The 23,096-nt window shown below is 37.7% G+C and overlaps 1 protein-coding gene across 24 annotated transcripts in view; it reads left to right on the top strand.

Moving 5' to 3' along the window:
- nrxn3a (neurexin 3a) overlaps window positions 1-23,096 on the top strand; it is a 300,107-nt gene that overhangs the window by 257,456 nt on the left and 19,555 nt on the right. For all 24 annotated transcript variants that reach the window (XR_016146667.1, XR_016146666.1, XM_089120264.1 and 21 more), the window contains 2 exons: window positions 6,443-6,532; window positions 7,850-8,154. Coding sequence is in view for 22 of the 24 variants with exons in the window: in XM_089120264.1 (XP_088976390.1) it covers window positions 6,443-6,532; window positions 7,850-8,154 (395 nt within the window). In the remaining 2 variants the exon portion in view is untranslated. The remainder of the gene's footprint in view (window positions 1-6,442; window positions 6,533-7,849; window positions 8,155-23,096) is intronic.

Below are 23,096 nucleotides of genomic sequence, written 5' to 3'. Positions count from 1 at the left end.
GAATCACGGAAGCTACACCAGTTACTTTTGCAAAAAGATGTATTATGTATCATGTGTCATGTTTCAGACAGAGAGAAACACAGGCATATAAGAATAAGGCTAAATGAGAGGAGTTTATTCCAGATTTCTCTGTTTTCCATTTCTCCATCTTCTCACTCCATCATCTCTACGTTTCTCCTTCCTCTTTATGTTTCTTTGTGGTGGTACAGTAAGATTGAGCTTATATACAGTACATCACAAAAGACACTTTCAACTGCCTTGTAAGTTAAAAAAACAATTTTGCTTACTGTATGTAAAAAAAAAAAAATGGAACTTGCATGCCATACGTACAAATGGTACAATCCACTTTCCACATTAAGAAACTATTCTTGATGTATACATTTGTATCAGTTGAAACATTCCTTTACTTAAAGATCATGCCAACTGGAGTATTATCATCTGTGAAATATCTCTGCTGATGTTACATTGCACACATACCTCTAAACAAAAAATAGCTCATCCCAGATCTCTCTTCAGCACACATGTACAACATACTCTGACTTTACAAAAAAAAAATATGAAAATATTATAAAAAATTAAAAGAAAAACTATACAAAAAATAACATTAAAACAGTATACTTTAGATCTCAGTCTTCAAGCTGTCAGCTGTTAAATTTAAGTATAGAATTAGGTAATACTAATTTAGGTCAACCAATTACCAAGCAATGCTTCATTTTATTCAGTCTGTGGTGCATAAAGGTCACATTAGCAATTAAATAAAACATGTAAGCAAAATATAGTGTCTGAATATTTCAAATTTTATACAGCTTTCTTGTAGTCCACTGTATGATTTTTTTTTTTTTTTTTTTTTTTTTTGTATAATATGTCACAGTTCACTTTGTTTTGCTATCCTCACTATTGCGTCCTGTACCTACTAGTAAAAAAACATTACAACTGGTGTATGAATAATTTTTGTTTTGACTACATAAGCACAATCTAAGAAGCTTAATTTGCGCTAAATGGCCGGTTTGTAAAATAGTAATTTCTTCATGTATGATTTGTGTATGATTTATAACTGATTATATTGATTTATGTATGATTACAGGGATAACAGGGTTAAACAAATAAATAATAATAATGATGATTTAATCTATAAAATAATATATTTATTTTTTCTCTGTTTCTACTCTACTTTCAGCTTTCAGTTCTTTGCAAACCTTTTCGAATACCTGTTAGAGCCATTACATTTTATTTTTTTTTCTTAAAAGGCAGTTACAGCCCCCTATTATGTGTGATTGTGCGGAAATGTGTTGAATTGAGCTCATAGGTGTAATCATATGTAGTTACCCCATGCTGTGTCATCCCTGTAGTTGCTGAAGCAAGCTCAGAAATGATGCGTTAAGGTCCCATGGTGCCCCACTTCAGGACCACCATTTCATCTCATTGACTTCTAAATCAGCATGTTCCACAAGCACACATGACATGTCACGCCACCTTGATGCTAATGTCTGGATGTCGTGCATGATGTTTTTGACCCAAAGTCCTTGTTGTTTTTGTAACCTCTCTGTAAGGTTCTGCATCCTTTCTTTTGTTAAAGCATTATGTGGCTTTTTCCCCTCTTGAAACTTAGTTTTGATGCTAAAGTCAGGCTTATTCCTGATGCAGTAAATTGCAGTAAAAGAACCCTACCTGCTCTGTCTCCATTATCCTCTTTTTTAGAGATATTGCGTAAATGTGTGCAACCCTGTTTAATATGAATGAGCTTATTTATCTTTTTTTTTCTCCCCCCTTTGTATGACTCACAGAAGAGGCCCTGAAATGTTTTTCTCTTCCTTGAACATGTCTTACCAGAAGGCATTTTCCTCCTGTTCAAATAGGAAGAAAAAAAAAAAATGTTATCGAGCATCTCAGAAGCAACATGACATCTACAAAGACCTGACCATCTCCTGTAATCTGATCAAGTCCCGTAGCAGTGAGCGACACACATTTCATGATAAGAAAACCTTAGTCTTTTTGAGAGTAAAAGGAACCGGGTGGCTCGACTGCAGTGTAAGACAATTATCTCTCAAAACAAAAAGACAAGATTGCATTTTTGACAAAGGAAGAAACCTTTTATCAGAAAAAAGCTTCAAGACAGGGTTCGTATGTGTGAAATGGATACTTGTGTATCCTATGAGCCAAATACAATTACTCGTATCAAAAACAAAATCTGTTGCCCTTATAAAGCTCTCCAGAGGGGGAAAGAGATAAGCTTTCAATATGAGCTGTCTTTCTAATCCCACGATTAAATTAAACCACCAAGGATGGTGGGATAAACGTTCCCACTCCCATTGTCTCCTTAGCTACTGAGGGGCGATCCTCTGGAGTCACATTTCTTATTTGGGGATGTGTTTGGAGCGAGATAATGTGCAGGAAGACTCTTTCTATTGCGAAACAAGCCAAGTGTGAGGAGTGTTCAGGGAGAGTACAGAAGAGGCTCGAGAGGGAGAGTTAGACAGAGATCGGGGCAACCAGTCGAGTGATTTAAATTTCTAAATTTCTCCTTGTCAAAGTTAAAGTTGTATTAAGTGTGTGGGCAGTGTGATATATTTAGTTCTTCACTCACAGTAACTTGAGGTTTCATGCAGGAAACCTCAGACTTTGTCGTTCAGCCTTCATTTTGGCATGATTATGCAACCTTTTGCACATTTTTGTGTCCATATTATAACATATTTCTGAAATAAACAGGATGTTTAGTGAGCAACAAATCAGTCACAATAAGACGTTGTTGATTTTGATTTTATTTGGTTCTACGTAATTAATTTTGTCAAAAAAATGGTAAAATGTGTATAATCCTTGTTATTTTAGTATTATTTCTATACTATTTTAATATTTATATATTTTACGTTTTCATTTTAGTTTTAGTCATTTTGTTATATATATATTTGTAATTAATTAGTTTATCTTGAATTGTCAATATTCAATATTGTCTATTCAATAGTCAATATTCAGATATTTTCAATATCTTGAAAATTTTTAATTTTAGGAAGTTTTAGGAATTTTATCAACTTAAAACTGGCAACTAGCTGAAGTAAAACAAGTTTAAGTTTTTCATCTAATTGGCTGTTTGTTTATTTAATTTCACCTTTATTTGAATGAAGAAAAATGATTAAGATAGTTTTATAAGTTTTAGTATTAATATAATAATATGGTTATATTATACTGGATAATACTATTGGCATCATGTGGCAAAAAATCGACTCAAAAATGAGTATTATGTCTATGATACCACATACAAAACATCATGGCAGTACCATAGCGCTTTTCTATAAGTGGATCACGCCCCTAAAAGTTGTTTTGAGAGTTTTCGGCCTTCTCTGTATATGATTTTGCCAAGAAGCAAAAAAAAAAAAAAACTGAAAAAGACACAAAAATAGCAATCATTTGTCACTGTGCAGTACAACACAATAGTGATGAGATTTTCTTGGTAGCTCAAATAATACTTGGCAAGGCTGGTTTCATGCAATAAGCTATATTTGTTTTCAGTGAGCCGGCAATGGTGTCTCGTGGTAATTTATCACTCTGTGGCGAGAACAACTGCGCACAACATTGCTGGATTACAAAGGGAGAATGTTCACAATCACACACTTGTTCTTGTGAATTAGTTTGAGTTGTTATTAGCAGTCACAGAGAGGGAGCTGCACTTATCACGCCTAATTATACAAAAATATAACCATTTTTATGAAATATCATACAAATTAAATGTGGCAGCCTTTTTTTGGCATACACTCATGTTACTGCAAAGCCATTAAGGATTCCTCTAATTTTGATTGAAAGGGAATTAAAATGCACAGTTATCACACATTCTTGTATGTATTTGTGAAACTTAATCACAGTAGGAGGAAAACTCCCCCGCAGTGTGTGATCCTGTGCCATGTTAACACCTCCTAGTGCTGTTTCATTTTCAAAGAGCCTTTCATGTTCTCAGGAGTGAGAAAAGGTGTCATGCCCTCTGTACTGCTGGATCAAAGCAGCACAAATACAAAAATGGCTGTGAACTAGGCAGCCCTCCGTCCCTAACCCTACTAAAAAAAAACTACAACAAAGGTCCTAAAATATTATATATTTTTGGTTTTGAACATGAAGTCGTTTAGTTTATATAATACTTAGATAGACATGAAAAGGAGAGAAGAAAAAGGAATTGGGTCACAATGTAAGCTGAACTTGAACCTTCGTTTCTCACGCAAGCACCATAACTCAAATGGACCACAGAAAAGATATTTGGAAAAAGGTCTCTCTTTTTTTGTCTATATAATAAAAGTCCATATTGATTTCATGCCGATTTTAAACTGTCTGTATTTGAGGTTTTATTTTAAGACCCGATGTTGTGATGTCTATAACAGAGCCAGAGCCCTGGATGAGCCCAGCTTTAATGAGTTTCCTCCATCAGGCTATCCTGTAGTGTCACCACTAACACCTCAGCAGAGCTTCGAATGATAGCAGTCGACATTGCCTCTCTTGAGGTTCTATTTGAAGCACAACACATTCCTTACCAGGGTAAAACTGAATTCGGGACTTAATAGCCTATTGAATTGGGGGAAAAAAATGAATTTATATATATATATATATATATATATATATATATACAGTAGTAGCATTCCGTATATTAACACTGCTTGTTATTTGCTTTTGGCATCTGTTAGAACGTTTGGACATATAGAAACTGTAACATAAGCCAAATTTATACTTCTGCATCAAACTCATGCCGTAGCTATGTCGTAGGCTGTGTGTTGCATACAAAAATGTAAAAAACGGACCAATATATGGACCGAAAGTGCTGTTATTGGTCTGCTAGAACCCCTCCCTCGGTCAACATGGACAACAACGCAAAAGTATAAATGAAAACCGAGACGTAGCCTACTGCGTAGAGTCGATGTTGAGTCTATAGCGTATAAATAAGCCTCAGAAGTATAAATAAGCCTTTAAAGGGAAAGTTCATCCAAAAATGAAAAGTTGCTGTTAATTTACTCACCCTTATTACAGAGATAACAGTTTATTGCACAGACTTATCTTTTCGTTTATAAGACTTCAATGTATCGTCAGGATCCATGAGTAATTGGGTATTCATGTTGTCTTTGCCTGTACATGTTTTTATTTTTTTATTTTTTTATTTTTTTTACTGCCAAAGTGACATTGACTTGCATTCATTTAATCACCAAAAAACACGATTTCAGCTAAAAATCTTCTCTTCTGACGTAAAAAAGACACCTTCATATCACAGCCGATATCGATTTTATTTCTATATCGTACAGGCCTAATTTACTCGCTTTCATGTTGTTTGAAACCTATACGAATTTCTGTCCACTACATGGCACAAAATAAGATGCAGTTGCTGGTACAGTTGTCACAGAACACATTCTTTCCTTTTGTGAAAAAAAAAGTCTCAAACTTTTTTTTTTTTTTTTTGGCATTTCTCTCAGAGGCTACCCACGAGCGGTTGGGCTTCAGATGTGTGTAACTCAAATTCCCGGGTTTTGAGGGTATTGGTTGCGCTTCCTGCTGTCTGAGGACGGCTCAGCTAAAGATGGAGGCTCCCTTTGAGCTGGCCCCCTGGTACACCCCTCCTTATTGAGTCCTGAAATTTGGCTCACACAACATCCTGCAGTGTCGAGCCACCCTTAGCACCCGAAGTCATTGTCGAAACAGCACGAAGTTGCGGCCCCCTGTCCTCAAATGACATCCAGAACCCCCTCTGATCAGCTTCCTGCTGTGTCTTTACAAACCCCAATAATATGGAATATCAACACAGCTCTTTGGGGCTTGCCATTAAAAAAAAAAAAAAAAACATGCCCAGACGCATCTCATGAGGGGAGGCCTGCGACTCGCTTGTGCATCGCTTTGGTACCAGCTCATTAATCAAACATGATTTCACAACTGTATAATTTCCGTGGCTTTGTAAAACCGAAGCAGCTGCTGTCTAGTTCTTGTTTGTCAATGGTGCTGTATGATTATGACTATTGATGTGGTTTTCTGTGTGAAAATTTGTAAATATTGACTGGCATCATTAGCAGATAAATGTGTATATAATTATAAGTATGTGAAGCATAAAAGAGTGTATGCTGTCATCTTTTGATGGATATATGGGATGACCGCAGGCAGCTAATCTACTGGCATTCATTACAGATGAATCAAATTTATTATAAATATGTTTTTTTTTTTTTTTATCAACTCTAGTGATGATTGATTTAATTACGAGAGAAGATGGAGTAGACGTTCAGTTTAAATAGTGTTCATTACTGGAGAAAAAAAAAGTAAATTAACTGCCACAGTATGTGACTATGAACACAAATAGCTTTCGAATAAAACATGACTAAACAATTCTAAAAGTGTTTAAATAACTTTTAAATAACAAAAAAAAAATGTAATTAGAAGTATTTTAACAGTGATAACATTGATTCTTAAAGCTGTCTTTTAAACTTCCAAGGTAACAGCGATAATGAGAGAATTCAAATGGCCAATAAGAAAATTCCTTTCAAATATGCCCGGCCCGTAGAGGAATGGCTTCAGGAGAAAGGTAACTTCCTCCTCTCTTTTTATTTATTTATTATTTATTTATTTATTCATTCATTTTTCCATTATTACTTATCTCATTATAACTAAATAAATTTAGCTGAAGAGAAATGCATTGTATATTGTGTTACATCACATTTTTTTTTATTTTGCCTTTTCAATGCTCATTTATCTTTGTCAGACTAAATAATATATTCATTGTTTAATGATTCTATATTGGCCTAGTAAACCTTTTTATGAATGTTTAAATGTAAACGTTAACACAATATAATTAAAACATAAATATCTCTTGACTTTCTGGCTGATAGAAAGGAAGGTGGACGGACAAGGTTTAGTGATTTTCCTTTTACAGGCAGCCGCTTGTGGCAGCACGGGAAGTATCATCCGGGAAGAGAATAATAGCATGATTATTGTTTCAGACTTTAATTGCATATCATCAGGAATCCTCCTCATTATAATCACTGGAATTATTCAAATTAGGATGATTTTTTTTTCTTATCATAATCATGAAGAAATTAGGAATTCTAGACTTCTTAAACTTGACAATGTTTGTTTACTTTTTTTCTGAATTGTGATCTTTAGCTTTTTATTCGCAACAGCAGGATAGTCACAAATTTATTTTTGCATGTTATTTAACTGATTCTTGAGACACATGACAAAATATGTTTGAAAACACCTTTCATCTGTCAGACTAAATAATAATAGTTACAATTCTGCTTTAATATTAATCAGAAATGATTGCAGAACTATCTCAACATGTGTTTTCATCAAAATTAAAAGTTAAATACATTTTATTATATCACAATGTGGTATTGGTTTCACTTCTGTAGCCCGTTTTGTCCCATGTCCCAAGAATCAGTGGTTTGTACATTATATAGTGAATAAAATCAAGATAACTTTTGTAAGTCTTTTCCATTAACAAAGTCTCTATGACCTTAATATTTCAGGATACTTTCATATGCCTGTCATAAGACATTTTGTTATTTATTAGTTAGGGTGATCTCTCCTCATAGAGACAATTATAGCAAAACGTACTTCAGCCATCACGAGCTCGTAGCTAGACTCATTCAGGGAGACATAATGGGTCTGGTTTATAGTCTGGCCCTCCAAATGTTTACGACGTGTCTCATGGTAGTATAACCCAGAGCATTTGGGAAGGAAATTAAGCCGTCGTAATCCAGCACAGCCATCTAAGTCATTGTACCCTGGCTGGGTAGGTTAAGTGCCCAAAACAGCTATGAATCTTGTTGCTGAACGCGATATTGTGTGTATTTACTGACCCATAACCAAGAAATGTTCTGGATCTTTCTTGCATCCTCAGGGCGGCAGTTAACGATATTCAACACCCAGGCCACGATAACAATTGGTGGTTCAGACCGCAAGAGGCCATTTCAGGGCCAACTCTCCGGACTCTACTACAATGGCCTCAAAGTGCTCAACATGGCTGCTCAGGGCAACCCTAACATCAAAATCAACGGCAGTGTCCGTCTGGTGGGGGAGATTCCCGCCGCAGGTTCAGCTAGAACCACAGCTTTCCCCCCAGAGATGTCCACCACCTTTATCGAGACCACCACCACCATGTCAACCACCACCACGAGAAAACACCGAACTCCACCTACAATACAGGTACGACCCCTGACACACAAGCACGAATGAATGAAGGCTTTCTTTTACTCACGGCAAAGTCCTTCGCTTCGGGGTATAAAGACGCTGCTGGGAGTGACGTTTAGGTAAATATGTAAATATGTACTGTGTGCTTTACTCCCAATTACATAAACATGTGAGAAAACAGCAGTTAAAAAGCATCTGATCATAGAGACGTGGATATGTTTACACAATCTCTGCAATTCGTCACTTCAGTCAAGTTACATTACGTTACTATAGGCCTATGTCACGCTTCCTGCTTCCGGAACTTGGAGTAGGGGATACAGAACTTCCGGTCAACAGTATTTCTCGATAAGGATTTAGATTATCAGCCCTAATGTCTAAACCACCCCAGGTAGACTGACCACAAGCTATGAGGTTGTGGAACGAAGGTTTTTGATCGTGTTGAAGCTATAAGTTTGTATGAAATCAACCTTGTTTAAAGAAAAACACGTTTTATCTGCAATCTTATGGAAAAAAAAATACACCACAATCCTAAGCGTTGTAGCAACGTCTGCTGATTGGTCCAACTCTCTGTTACCATAGAAACGTTTACCTTACTGGTGAACGGCTAGAGCTACCTGCAGATGTTTTTGTAGTGTACCGGGTTGCTCTGCATCAGGATCTAGACAGCCATACCTCAGCTTTCACGTATTCCCACTTGAGAGTTTTAATTTACCGTCCCAACCACATCATCATATGTGACTTCAGGAAGGTTGCGGAGAGATTTGGTCCAGCGGTATCTATCGGACTCCACCATTGTAAAAAGCTAACCGGAAGAGCCGTATCCCTACTAAGGCTACGTCCACATTAATCCGGATACATTTGAAAACGGGGTTTTCGTTTAAAAACGCTCTCCGTCCACACTAGCGTTTTCAGCCGTTTTCTGACGTTTCAGTGTGGATGATAAACTTCTAAATTCACTTTACTGCACATGCGTGAAAGTTCACAAAAGCTCACTGAGATAATAATGTTATCGCACAATAACAGGATAATTTTATTTAGCAAAATATCTCACCATCACTGATGCGTCCAGGTCGCATTCAGTCACCCTATGTTTGGTCTAAAACGCAACTGCTCTCCTGTTTTGCCGCAGGACAGCAAATGTAAGTACATTATCTGTCATCTTTATAGTGCTATGAAGAATAGCACATATTAAGTAACATAGAAAGTAACATATTTTAGCAATAGTGTAAAAATCAATAACACATAACAGGCACAATATCGATAAACATGAATATCTATTGGTATTACATGGATCACATGACTAAACTTACGCCATCGTTTTGAAATACCTCCGGTTTCACTGTCCACACTACAACGCAAAAACGGCGATTTCAAATTTATCCACTTTGGAGAGCGTTTTCCAAACGATACGTTTTTGTTGACTTAAAACGGTGTCTCAGTGTGGACGGAAGGCCAAAACGGAGAGAAAAATATACGTTTTCAAACGAAAACGTATTAGTGTGGACATGGCCTAAAAGACATTCTTCCGGTCTTCAATTTTTTTGTGACATAGGCCTATAGATTGCTGTCAGTTTGTCTATCAGTAAGAACAACTTCAGTCTTTACTATAAAGCAGATTTCCAGTGTGTTCATGTTTTATCTTGCGTCTGACCTCAACGGACTGAACAGAAGAAAACAAAGGCTACGTTCACACTGCAGGCTGAAACGACCTAATTCCGATTTTTTTGCCCCTATGCGACCTGTATCTGATTTTTTCATGACAGTCTGAACGACACAGATCCGATCTTTTCAAATGCGACCCAGGCCACTTGGGTATGTGGTCCAAATCCGATATGTATCCGATCTTTTGAAATGCGACTTCAATCTGAACGGCCAGGTCACATATATCCAACCCGCACGTCATTGCACGCACCTGTAGCTAGCCAATACACGCTAACTCCAATGCGTTTCTGCACTGTTATGGGCCGCTGCAGACGTGTCTCTTCCTCAGTGTTGTGCCTGAACGCGTTCATATACTGTATTACTGCCTGATGAACATTACTGTGAACACGTTCATTCTGGTGTCTGTGAACGTGCGCTCTCTCTCAGTATAAATTTGTACATAGGGTGCCAGATTGATTTCTATAGAGCCTTCCAGGCGAAAACCTGGCTAAAACACATGTAAACATGCCTTAAAATGTAGCGAAAAAACACCCAATCTGGCAACACCAGCCACCAGTGTCGCACCGCGGCCGCCGGTGACAAAGCAAGGAGTGCCGAGGACGCGCACTATCAATTAAACGGGGTTTATGACGAGCCTCGGTGAGGATCGGAAAAATCTTACATTTATGTGCAAACTTTGCCCCTCGATAAAATAATTGTTGTCTGTGTTTGTATATAGTAGGCTGTGGCAATAATAATAATAAAACAAAAGCTCGCAACATATGGAAAAAAAGGACTATTCCGCAAAAAACAAGTGACGTCGTTAACCGTTGATTAATCTTCTGCGCATGCGGGTCACTTCTGGGTCATTTCACGTTCACACAGGAGATCACAAAAGGTCGCATTTAATTGGAAATGTGAACGGCCTTGCAAAAAAATCGAATTTTTTCAAAAAATCGGAATTGAGCATTAAGCCCTGCAGTGTGAACGTAGCCAAAGTAGGCGGAGTCCCAGAGGACATCTATTTATTATGTAATCACCAAGGACCATGTTTGAAGATGATAACCAGCCTGCGCAAACTTTTCTGGAAAAAGATTTGTATGTTTCGTACTCCCCAAACGAACTCCAAAACAAACTTTGTTTTGGCCTGATTTTGTTTGAAGTGGTCATCAAACCAGGTCATTCTGTATTGTGCCTTTAGTCAACTGTTATCTGTCAGACTAGTTCTTCAGACTCGTTCTTAACATAATGCTGCGTTTATGCGACTTGCATGTGTTTTTGCATGTGTGCCTACGTCTCCATGTCATTTCTGGATATTACACCACAAATAATGTCTGGCCCAGATTTGCAATAAAAAAAATGAGGACACAAATTTCTTGCAACACAACATGGAAAATAAATCTCCGGAATGGATTTTTAGGGGGTTTTCTGCACAGCTACACCTTCCATTCTGCAGAACGTCTCTGTGCTACGCTTTTCAGTTTGGTCCAAAAAGCACTTATTTGTCAAACTTAGACCTATTTCTTCAGCTTTGAGTTTGCAGATGCAAATTGGCATTCAAATGAGAAACAATGATCGGACCATTCCCAGGTCACGCATGTCACATATGTGGACAGGTAAACACATTGCAACAACAAAACACTGTGTCTGTGTGGGATGTCAACGTCTAAATATGCAAAACAGAGGCTTTTGTTTCATTTAGGAGAACTCACTCAACCAGGTGTGTTTGAGTGATTTTCCAACAGTATGCAAACAACTTGCTCCAGTTAACGCAAGCGGTGTGTCCACGTAAAACGTAATTTTATTAAGGTCGAGAGCCTCTCTTTTATTTTGTTGTTTTTCACAACCGACGAGAATTGTTTATAATTCTCCACGTCCTTTAGATAAAGATACGAGAGCGGGTGCACAAAGGCTCATTCGCATGCTCTTGACAACCAAACAGAGTGCCACCCACATAAAGTTTGACCGGGAGCCAATAAAACACTGTGGTTTGGCAAAATGCGATTAGACTGGCCATTTCATAGGCATCCTGGTACAAATTGAACTGGTGGAAGTGATATTAAAGCCATCAGTCTCCTTTGTGTCTGAGACATTTTGGCAAGAGACATTTGTAATCATGAAACCCTAACAGTTGACCACATAAAGAAAGTTTACGACTGACTAATGCTAAGAGGATTGTTGCTGTAAATGTGTTCTTCCTACTCGGCACATTTGTTGAATTAAAATAGTACTTTATTTTGATTAAGCTAAGGAATTAAATTAGTAGAGAATCAATTGTTAATTGCCTCACAGTAATTTAAAGAAAACACGAATAATATATATATAACGTTTTATATATACCATCGCTGTCAGTGATGCACATTGTGCTTTTACTGTCATCATATTTGTAAAATGTGAGATTACAGTATTTTCTACCTTCAGGTCACAAGATAAATTGATCTCTGTAAAGAAAGAGAGCACATCCTAAACACAAGATTTTTGTGCCCCAAATTCAGACCTGTGGTTTTCAAGAATCTCTCACAAATGCTAGAGGGTGGTAAGTGTGGCGTCTCATTGGACAGAGAACCACGCAGATGGAAATTTCCACTAACATTAAGGCTGAAGTTGACCATGTCTGACTTTAGCTGGAAACCGTAGATGCTCAGTGAAGCATTAGACCACATTCCAATCTGAGCACAAACAGGCAAAACGCATGCAAACGCTGCGGTAACGAGAGGGTGTGCGTCTGCCTGGAGCGGAGCCATGATTGAGAATAAAACTATTCTCTCTGACGCACTCTGGAAAACATCACTGCTGTGGGACTTGTTATGAGGCTAATAGATGTTCAAGAAAACACAACCATGAATTGTTATCTGGTCTAATGAACCAGTCACAGTTGCATATTGCGTACGAAAGGGTGAAAGATATGTGATGGTATTAGGGTGAGTCATTTTGTTGGCGTCACCTAACATGACTGGAATTAAGCTTTTGGAAACAGATAATGATACACCCACAGTAATTTCTAACATGTTTATTTATGTATTCATTTTATAAATCCTCATCCCACGCACATTGGCCCATCTTTGGACTCGTTTTTTTGTCACCATTCCTCTAAGACTTATGTTGCAGTGAATAGCATTTTTTTTTGCCTTTTTTTTTTCCTTTGTCACTCTGATAGTATAATAACAACAACAAAAAACAGCAAATGGCGAAAACTCAAAAAGAACCAATCATCGAAATGTTTTTTATATACAGTATATATATATATATATATATATATATATATATATATATATATATATATATATATATATATATATATATTAACTGAAAATGGGCGGTATGTTATTTAGTGATGAGTTTGATATAAGAATTAAGAACAAATACATCCCTCATTCACAACCTTGAGGATGAATGGAGGATTATGGGTACTTAAGTGGAATTGGCAGGAGGATTCTCATTAATTCCAATCAGTCTAGTAGGTCAACAGGCTGGAGGTTATGTTTGCTTTCTCATCTTAATTTGTGTAAACAGTATCAGTAAACAAGTGGTCTGTTACAGTTGGGGAAGTTATTTAATTGTGAACTGCAATCCCTACATGCATTGTGCTGGGATGAGTGATCTATTTTTAAGTCATTTGATTTTGAGTAGAACTGGAACAAGGTCTACGCGTTTTATTTGGTTTAATCAAGACCAGGGCTGTAGAGACGAAGCGAAGCCGGGCTTGTGTGGATCTCAGCGTAGAACTCTTTCGAGGTTTGCTTAAGTTGCTGTTCTTCAAAGAAATTCGACTGGAAGAGAGGTCTTGAGAGACAGATCACAAGGAAGGGTTTTTCTTGTTTTAATCATGTTTAGGATAGGTGCAGAAACAAAAAAAAAAAAAGATTAGCATAATGCGATTTCTTGGCTTTGAATGATAGTGGAACAGCTCAGCATGATGAGGTGGTTAGCTTTAGCATATCAGAAGCACGGAACATGTTGATTTTTTAATAAAAGGGAAAGTTATTTCTGATAATGTTTAAAAGAAGTCTCAGCTAGGGTGTAGCCTGTTTTGATGTGGTATTATTCGCCAGGCTGGGATGATGGTAAACCTCAAATATGAGGGGTGTGTTTTCCTCTGGGCGTCTGAATTATTGATGTAAGGTAGGTTAATTGAGCTGCACACATTTTCATATAAGAGGGCTGGGATGATGATATTCATTTCATTTCACATCTGAAGAAGGCTGAGGGACTACAACTGGTCTCGGATGTCCTTTTGCCCTCTAATAGGAGGGATATTGGGAATTTACGGTCGTTCCATCCCCAAATCACCAAATCCTTCTTCTTTGCTGTACCTCTGAAATGTAGTACATTAAAGAATTGTGTGCAAGAGGGGATCAAACCCTTAGTGGGGCACAGCAAAGGACGTTCTCTTTGAATTAGCCCACTTTCAGCAATGTTGTCATACGTATATCAAATTTATTGTAAAAGTTTTATTTGATTTTTTGATTTTTTATTTAAACAGATTTGCTAGTTAAATATTTTTAGGAATAGTTCTCCCAAAAAAAAAAAAAAAAAGAAAATTGTTCCAAACTGTGTGAAACACAAGAATAAAGAAGAAGAAAAAACCGAGGGCTGTTAAAATTGCACATAAAAATCTATGTACTTATAATCCAAGTCTTACAGACCATATTAAGGCTTTCTGTGAACATTTCCATTAAAAAATAATAATAATAAATAAAAATAATTTCTGATGTTCTTTTCAATGAATCAGTGAGTCACATTGGTTAAAAGCCACTGGAGGTCAACATTTAATGATCATAAGTTGGTTTGTCATATCATATGAACTACTTTTATATTTATATATGATACTTTTATGGTGCATTCATATCATTTTTTTTTATTTTATATTATTCTTTTTTATTTATTTATTTATTTTTTAAGTTTCAAAGCAACGTTCATTGTAATAGCATGGAAAGGGATATTATTCAAATTCCTCCTTTTTCCATAGAAAAAGATGACAGAGTAATTTTTTTTTTTCATTTTGATGTGAACTATCCCTATAATGCAATTTAATGATTTGAAAGCCTGCTTAAATCGATTTAAAGATTAATCATACTGAATGCGCAAATTCTTCTAGCACAGTCAATGCAGATCTGGTCTTCATACATTTCTTCTGCGTGTTTATAAGTTGTAAAACACCGAATCTTTGTATGTGGCCAATTCCAGGAAACGCTATCTGTCACCGTGCATCTGCTGCGCACAGCAGCTAGCATCTCTTGCTGTGTTGTTGCTGGGAGGACATGTCGAGAAACAAACAAATTACTGCAATGTTGTGATGTACCTCACAGAAACAACATGATTTTTTCTTCCGATTTAATTAAGCCGCCGCACTGGGACCCTCGTAATTGTCCACAATGGGAACAACTAATGGATATTTTTGCATATTAATTGCTTCCTCGTGAAGTGTAGAGTTAACAGAGGCTTAGCCGTTTTGGACTACAGCTTCTAATTATCACATAACTGAACAGATTTTAGCTTAAATCTAAATGAAAAAGTTTAAACAAAAAAAAAAAAAAAACACACGCTGACTTTTACTATGTATGCATACCTTTAGAAAACACAAAAACAATGTGCTACACTCTTAGAAGAAAAGGTTCTATATAGAACCTTAAAAGGTTCTAAAGGGCTACGTATTTGGAACCCCTAAAATTTTCTATATCAAAATTCAAGATATGGGGGTTAGAAAATGTATATATTTATATCATTTTATGTAGTTAATCAATATACCACGAAGAGTGCCATTTCAGATTTTCTCCTCCAAAAATCAGCATGATTAAAATGTGATATTAAGTTTAATAAACAATAATTTAATTACAACTACAAAATATTGCAGAATAATGTAATATGTGAATGAATAATAGCCTATAAAGAACCTTTGTGCCAATCGTGTTCTTTCATGTCATTATAGAACCTTTTTTTTTGCATAAAATGTTATTTGGAGTTGAGTAAAGAACCCTAGGCTACATATATAGAACCCCTTTTTCTAAGAGTGTAAGGTGCACACAGTATGCTTTAAATCCAAACTAAAAGACATTCACTTTCTTCTACATGAGAGCTGGCAGACAGTTCAGGGGTTAACCGCATGATCCACTGAGACAAAAAAAAAATACTGTCAGCAACAGGAGTTGCTGCACTACCACAATAAAGACTAATATTTCTCCAGAGTTGTGTTTAGAATCCAATTATATGGAGGTTGGAGGCGGCCGACAGACGGCTGTGGTGCTGAGGACTGATATGTTTCAGAAGGTGCTGACGAGCCGCGTGGGGACGGGATATTACGCGTGGGCAGACGCCACTATCCCTAAGAGACGGTGGCCTTGATTTATTGAAATGCGCGGCAGCCATAGTTAAAAGGGCCAAAGCTATGCGAGCCGTATCAAGGCACTCCTTGGATAGATGGTGCGAGTCCAATCTCCTGGCCACGGTAGTGTATTGAAATGTGAATCGAGTTTCACTTTCACTCCAGTTTATTTCCTCTTGAGGCATGATACCAAATAAAACTAACAAACAAATGACGTTACTGGGAACCGGCAAATTTGCATAACAATAGCAGTAGCATTTAGAATGCATTTCCACAAAGATTTGCCTCTTTATTGCACCTCATTTCCGGTGTGATTTGATAATCGTTATTTAGAAACGTTTTTTATTTATTTATTTATTTATTTATTTATTTTGTGAATGTACAAGATCACAGCAGCACCTTAATCCACTGGAAATAGAAAATAGAATAGTTTACTTTCAATTGCTGAAAACATAAATTACCACTGTAAAAAATCCCACCAATTTCAACTGAAAAACTTGAGTCGCTGCCTCAAATTTGTCACAGTAGTCATTGAATGAAGTTAATGATAAAAATCTTTTTAATTTTAAAGACCTCTGTGGTGAACATTACATTTTAATGTTGTTTACACAGCCCGTTCTCATCCCAAGGCGTCACATACGATGTTTTTGACAATGCGTATACATCCAACGCACATGGCACCCTTTAGCGTCAATATGAGACAGAGACACACACACACACATATATATATATATATATATATATATATATATATGGGCCCGAAGGCACCTCCTAGTGGTCTAACCCTAACCCTACCCCAGACCTAAACCTACCCATAACCGAAGAGTGTTATATTGACGCTAAAGGGTGCCATGTGCGTTGGATGTATACGCATTGTCAAAAGTGTCACTATATGACGCCCTAGAATGAGAATGCGTCGGTTTACATGTCTATGTGGTGTTTTTAATTTGCTTTTAGACAAACCATGTGCAAATTCAGCACCATTGCTGAGTATTTTCTAATTAAAACTGCAGTGAAAAAAAAAAAAGCTCTCAAAAATGCAATTTGAAAACGCTGGTGTTTCTTACGTCACAAACTACCTTGTAGCCAATCTTGTCAACGTGTGGGCAGGCTTTACCATATCATTTACTGTGACCGCTCTGAAGCAGGGAAGTCTCAAGAGAAGCCAGATATGAAAAATCGGATACATTTAGCAATATAGAGGGTGAATTGATGTGTATTACATGACGGATATTATATTATGTACATTATGATGTTGTGATGAACTATATGCCTTTCTCCACTGACATTGATTTTTAGAAGGCAGTGGCCTGACTCTGAGATGGTGAATGGGAACATGGTTTGTGCAACACTAGTAGATGTTTTACTACCAAAGGCTAATGATTGCTGTGGTGCGTCCTACGTTGAAGAGAGCGATACATAAAACGCATTACCGTTCTGATACATCGACTTGTAGACTAGCCTGTATGAGTGAATTGAGGTGGGACTAGTTTGCATATTCATGAATCCGCATATACTTTATGAAGCATTCAAGCTATTTTGAGGCATGAATAATAATAATAAAAAAATAATTATGCCATTTTGGTGATCAACGATGAGTTTTAAAGGATTAAATGATTGACTACAGGGGGACTTTAAAGATGTTCTTTGTTTCTACTTGATAAATAATTATAATTATTATAATTAATTCAAATAATATTTGTATGATGAATCATTCTAATTAATTTGATCAACTATTAATTTGATTATAATATATTGAAGGAAGAAAATGTACCCAGTTTTTACACTTTCTTTTTTCTGTCTCTCTTTTTTATACTCTGTTCTCTAAAACGCATTTTATGCATGGAAGGTGCTGTATAAATAAAATTTGAATACAATATTCAGAAAAAAATCTTCTCATGAGGGCACATTCCTCATATTCTAATATCAAAGTGTCTGGGTAATGAAATCAGGCATCGGACATGCTGTCTGAACCCAATGTTCCTGTGCCATTGCTTCGTCTTCTCCAGACATTACCACACGCACCTCTCTATCTCCCAAGACTGTTTCCATCCCCTCTTCAAATTAAACAGGCACGCCATTATAACAGACAGCACTTTAGATTTGAATCTATAATTGAAACAAACTGTGTATTGCTTTCTAATTTTAGCGAGGACACAAAAGAGGAGTGCTCAGGGAGATAGTTTATCATAAGGTCCCATGCGACCTTGCCCTCCTCAGCCAGAAAGTGATTAAAGATAAGGAGCGAGACCGTTCCCGTGTAAACAGGAAGATGAACGGCGGCTGTTTGAAAGCTCTAGCGTTAGCTCGGGACGATTATAGTTTGCTGTGCAGTACGAAAAAACAGTCATGAGTACAAAACAAAATGAAGTGTTCTGGACTGAGTCCTTGCTGCAGGCCATGGAGCAAAGAGGTAGTGAGCAAAGTGAGCTTCCTGACCTGTAAATATCTGCAAATCAATAACAAGGTGAAATGCAAAGGGAGGAATAAAAATGGAAAGATGTTCAGTGAAGGAGGCATTTACATTTTCATTCAGCAGCGAGAATGAATGTTTAAAATATTCTGAATGCTAAAATAATGTCTGAATAATGTACTTCAAGCTGCAGGCGGCATTTTTTCCTCTTTGTCGCCATCTCTGTTCGAAATCCGCAATTGCAGTAATTCACGGAATCACGTGACACGGCACAGTGTGGATGAACACGTTGAGGAGACTGTGAGGCTGTCAATCACCGCGTTGATACTGGCATTCAGAATCAGAGATATTCTGATATTCTTATTCTTTTTGGAAGTATGACTAACATAATAATTTTCACCGGAAAATGTCATCTGAACAAACTTAAAATAACGTTCTGGTTCTGACATTGCAGTAAATCACGCTGATTAAATCTAAAAATCTTATCATAATGCAAAACGTGCAAATTATACTTTATTCTCAACTTGTTAATGTTAACAACGCCATTGCATGACTATCCTTGTTTTTGCATGGGCCGGTTGCAGTCTCTTTTTTTCTGTAGCCACTTGATGCCATGCGAGCTGAAGGCTGGTTCACACGGCAGGATTATTAGCCCGATTTTAGCCCCAATTCACCCCTTCCGACAATTTTAAGGATGCTCCGATTATCGTAAAATAATCTGATAAGATATTCCTGCCGTGTGTGGTGTGTTAAGATTGCTCTCGTATGCTCGGAAGGATGCCTGGACCGCTCCAATCTCAAATCGGGGATATCCAACATGTTGGATTGTTTTGGCCCGATTTCTCCTCGTGTGTGGTGTCCCCCGACAAACGAGCACGCAGTCTGCGAACTGTGGCGTGTAGCCAATCAGAAAGCGAGGTGACGAGGTGTAGAGAAAGCACCGGCGGGAAAGAAAATCAAAACAGCCGGCGCCCGGCGGTATGGCGAACCAGAATATCCGGTGGATGTTTTTTTTTTTTTTTTTTTTTCGTTAAAAACAAACTACACGCGATTGCCACTGCATCCTCTTCGTCCGCCATGATTGTTTACTCTGAAGTCACGTTTGATCTCGAGGGATTTTGCGAGATTTTCCGTCTGACCTGAGAATGCTCGGGAGTCAAATTGGTCCGTGTGATGTGTTGATTTTGCCGTGTGGTTGTGCACCACACACTGTACGACCAAAACTGTTAGATCCGTGATTTTTTTATCGCCGTGTGTGGGGTCTCTCGGGTTTGGAAAATCGGCCGACAATTTTAAAATCATCCCATGTGAACCAGCCTTAAGTCTTTTGCATTTTACAATGGGTGAATCTCTTGTCACTGGTGATTGTCGTTTGAACCTTTCTTGATCCGCCATCAAATTGATAAGTTTAATTGCATCAAGTGCTGTGAGTAAAGACTATAAATCTCATCCTCCAGCATCCTCACACGCTGGCCAATCAGCTGATTATTATTATATTGTATATTAAGATCCTTGATCCTCACCTGCTTTTTCGAAAGGGAGGGATGAGCAGTGGATTGAGCCCTTAGTGCAACTTGCAACCGAACCGCTGGATTCGCTAAAAAATACTCACTGCACCTTTAAATGTTTTATTCTTTCAGTTGAAGATCTCTCATTATTGTCTCAGGGCTAAGCAATGTCCTCTCATCATATAGATACGCCCCTGTTATCGCTCAGGCCTTTTTCTTGAAGAAAACATGATGTGCGATAAGATGTCAAATGGTTGTCATCAGAGAGGTGGAACTCTCTGAATCATTCTGAAACTGATCTTCTCCCTTCTTATTGATTCTGTTTGTAATACAAGCTGTTCACTCCTTGTACTGCCAAAGTGGAGATAGACACGATAGCATCAAGGCCAGAGAAACCCACAGGAGGGATGAAAGAAGGTGATTATCTGAAGACCAGAGTCAGCATACTTTTGTTTTAATGTCTCCTTTTGTCAAGAGTCTTTTTGAAGCGACATGGAATCATTTGGGGTTCATATGGACTAAAAAAGACTAGATATTTCGTTTTATCTTAATTGCATAGTAAGTGGAACTGTTATCTTAACTGTTGATCACCTCTTGGAGAGGACTGAGATACAGGCATGGCTAGAGCACTTTGAATCATGCAGTTGTCTAGCGTTCATTTTCAGATCTATTTGTCATATTAATGGGAAAAGTAAGATTATTTGAGTCGTGGGTAAGCTCATCCTCTTAATCTAGTAAACTGTTAGCAAGCACTATGTATTGCCGTGTGACAATATTTACTTTAGATGGTCTTTATATTTAGTTCCCACCACATACAGATTTGGTCAGTGTGTTTTTTCTCCCACTTATGACATCAGAATTAGTTTTGTTCCCACTGATTGTGATATCATGATTAGTTCTTTTCCTACTGATTTACATCAGAATTTGTTATTTTCCCACTAATTTTAACAGACATACTTCTGTTCCCACTGATTGTGACATCAGAATTACTTCTGTTCCCACTGACTGTGACATCAGGATTAGTTAATTTCCCTTTGTGTTGCAAAGTTTGTTGATAAGGGAAGGAGGTGGGAACCATTGAATGTTTAAACACTTTCATTATACACAGACACAAATCTGAAGTAAATGATATCATGGACGAAGAATGTGTGTGTGTGTGATTGTGTGTGTGTGATATCACACAAACACACATAAACAAAACATAACACAAATGATCCAGGCCTGGTCCTCTCTCATCCTTCACTGTGGTCACTCCTCCTTTTATGCTTCCATAGCTCCTTTGTGAGATACTCGGGTGGTGTCACTTTATCAATCACCAGCGGCCTCGCACCGTTCTGTCACGGCTCTCTGCCTCGTCCTCCTTGCCACACTGATTGTGACATCAGAATTAGTTCTGTTCCCAGTGATTATGACATCAGAATCACTTTAGTTTCCATTGATTGTGACATCAGGGTTGGCTCGGTTCCCAATGATCCACGCTAAATCTCGGCATCAAACATGTTGTCCACACCACATCTTAAATCAAAACAGAGGAATAGAAACATGACAAGAGAAAACTTCCTAAATCTCAAATATTATTCCAGCATCAGCAATTTCCTTGGTGCTGTATAATCGATTAGAACTGGGGGGCTCCTGTGAAATGAATGATCTGGCTTCCGTTTGGACCTTAAATCACACCCTTGCTCCTATATCTACAGGATTTACATGCACAGACTCTTGGCAAAGGATTCGCTGATCCACTGCTATGTGCATTATGACTTTGCAGTGCGTTTGCAGATTTTGGGGCCCTTAAAGCTGCTGTAGGTAACTTTGTAAAAAAATATATAATATTTTTTTACATATTTGTTAAAACTCTCATTATGTCCTGACAGTAGAATATGAGACAGATAATCTGTGAATCATGCCCCCCTGGCTCCTCCCAGTGGTCCTATTGCCATTTGCTGCTCTTAGTCAGCAACAACCAATCAGAGCCAGGAGGAGTGTCTTAGTAGTGTCAATCACGCTTGTGTACGCGCTCGTGTCACACCCCTCTCTTGCACAGCGCATACCGTCGTTCAAACTCCAGATTGCCGGTTTGCCGCAGCTGTGCTAATGGCGGAGAAACAACCTAAACTGCCAATTTCTCGAGTGGCACCTGCTCATAAAACAAAGAAGGGTAAAAGGAAAAAGGCCGAAGACGAGAAACAAGCGAAAAAGAAATAATTAGGCCGAGCCCATTGACTCACACTGTGCAAAGCAACAATTGAAACCTGCTAATTCACTGGCTTGTCATGTTGCTGAAATAATGTTGTGGCGAGAGGCCGGTGGCGTGAGTGATAATGAACGACACCTGTGAGACGCACCAGTCTCGCATCTGTCACAGAGGAACGGAAGAATAAAGGAGGAGCGATGACAGTGAAGATCGAGAGAGGAACAGGCCTGATTTTACGTTGTGATTTTATGTTCTTTTATGTTCTGTTTTGTATGCCAGCAGTCGTCTCTGAGGGGCTGCTGGCTTATACTATAATTTTGTATTTATTTATTTATTTATTTATTATTAAACTTGTTGAACGGTCGCCGGTTCCCGCCTCCTTCTTCCCATAACAACTGAACCCTGTTGCAAATGTACTAGCAAACCCTATCTAGCATTATATATATATATCGCTAGAATAATTACTTACATACTGTTGTGTTAGTTACCGTTATTATCTTACTTGCTATTTATAATTTATTGTCAGTCGGCATCTAACTACACTTCCCACATGTACACCTTTACAGAACAAAAAAAGAAAAATACAATGATATAAGGTGAAAATTAGTCAAAGAAATATAAGTTATACAAGTCCAGTACCCACCACAAAGAGACGTCCTGCTGTTAGTCGTTCCTGCTGCTACTCGTCTTCAGTTTCAGCCTCGGGATTTGATTCGGGATCAAAAATGTATGGCTGAATCTGATTGTTAGCCATGGTTTGTTTTGGGATGTCACAGCTTCCAGACACTCTCAATGCAAAAACTTCACACGCTCGTGATTATTTAGTTCCGCCCATGCGGCACGCCTCCATCCGACTTGGTACAGCCTATCTTTCTTTTATAA

This window comes from Pimephales promelas, chromosome 15, assembly GCF_988280905.1.
Source record: "Pimephales promelas chromosome 15, fPimPro1.hap1.1, whole genome shotgun sequence".
Lineage (NCBI taxonomy): Eukaryota > Metazoa > Chordata > Actinopteri > Cypriniformes > Leuciscidae > Pimephales > Pimephales promelas.
Note: the sequence above shows the minus strand (reverse complement) of the source record. Positions and strands in the feature narration are given on the sequence as shown.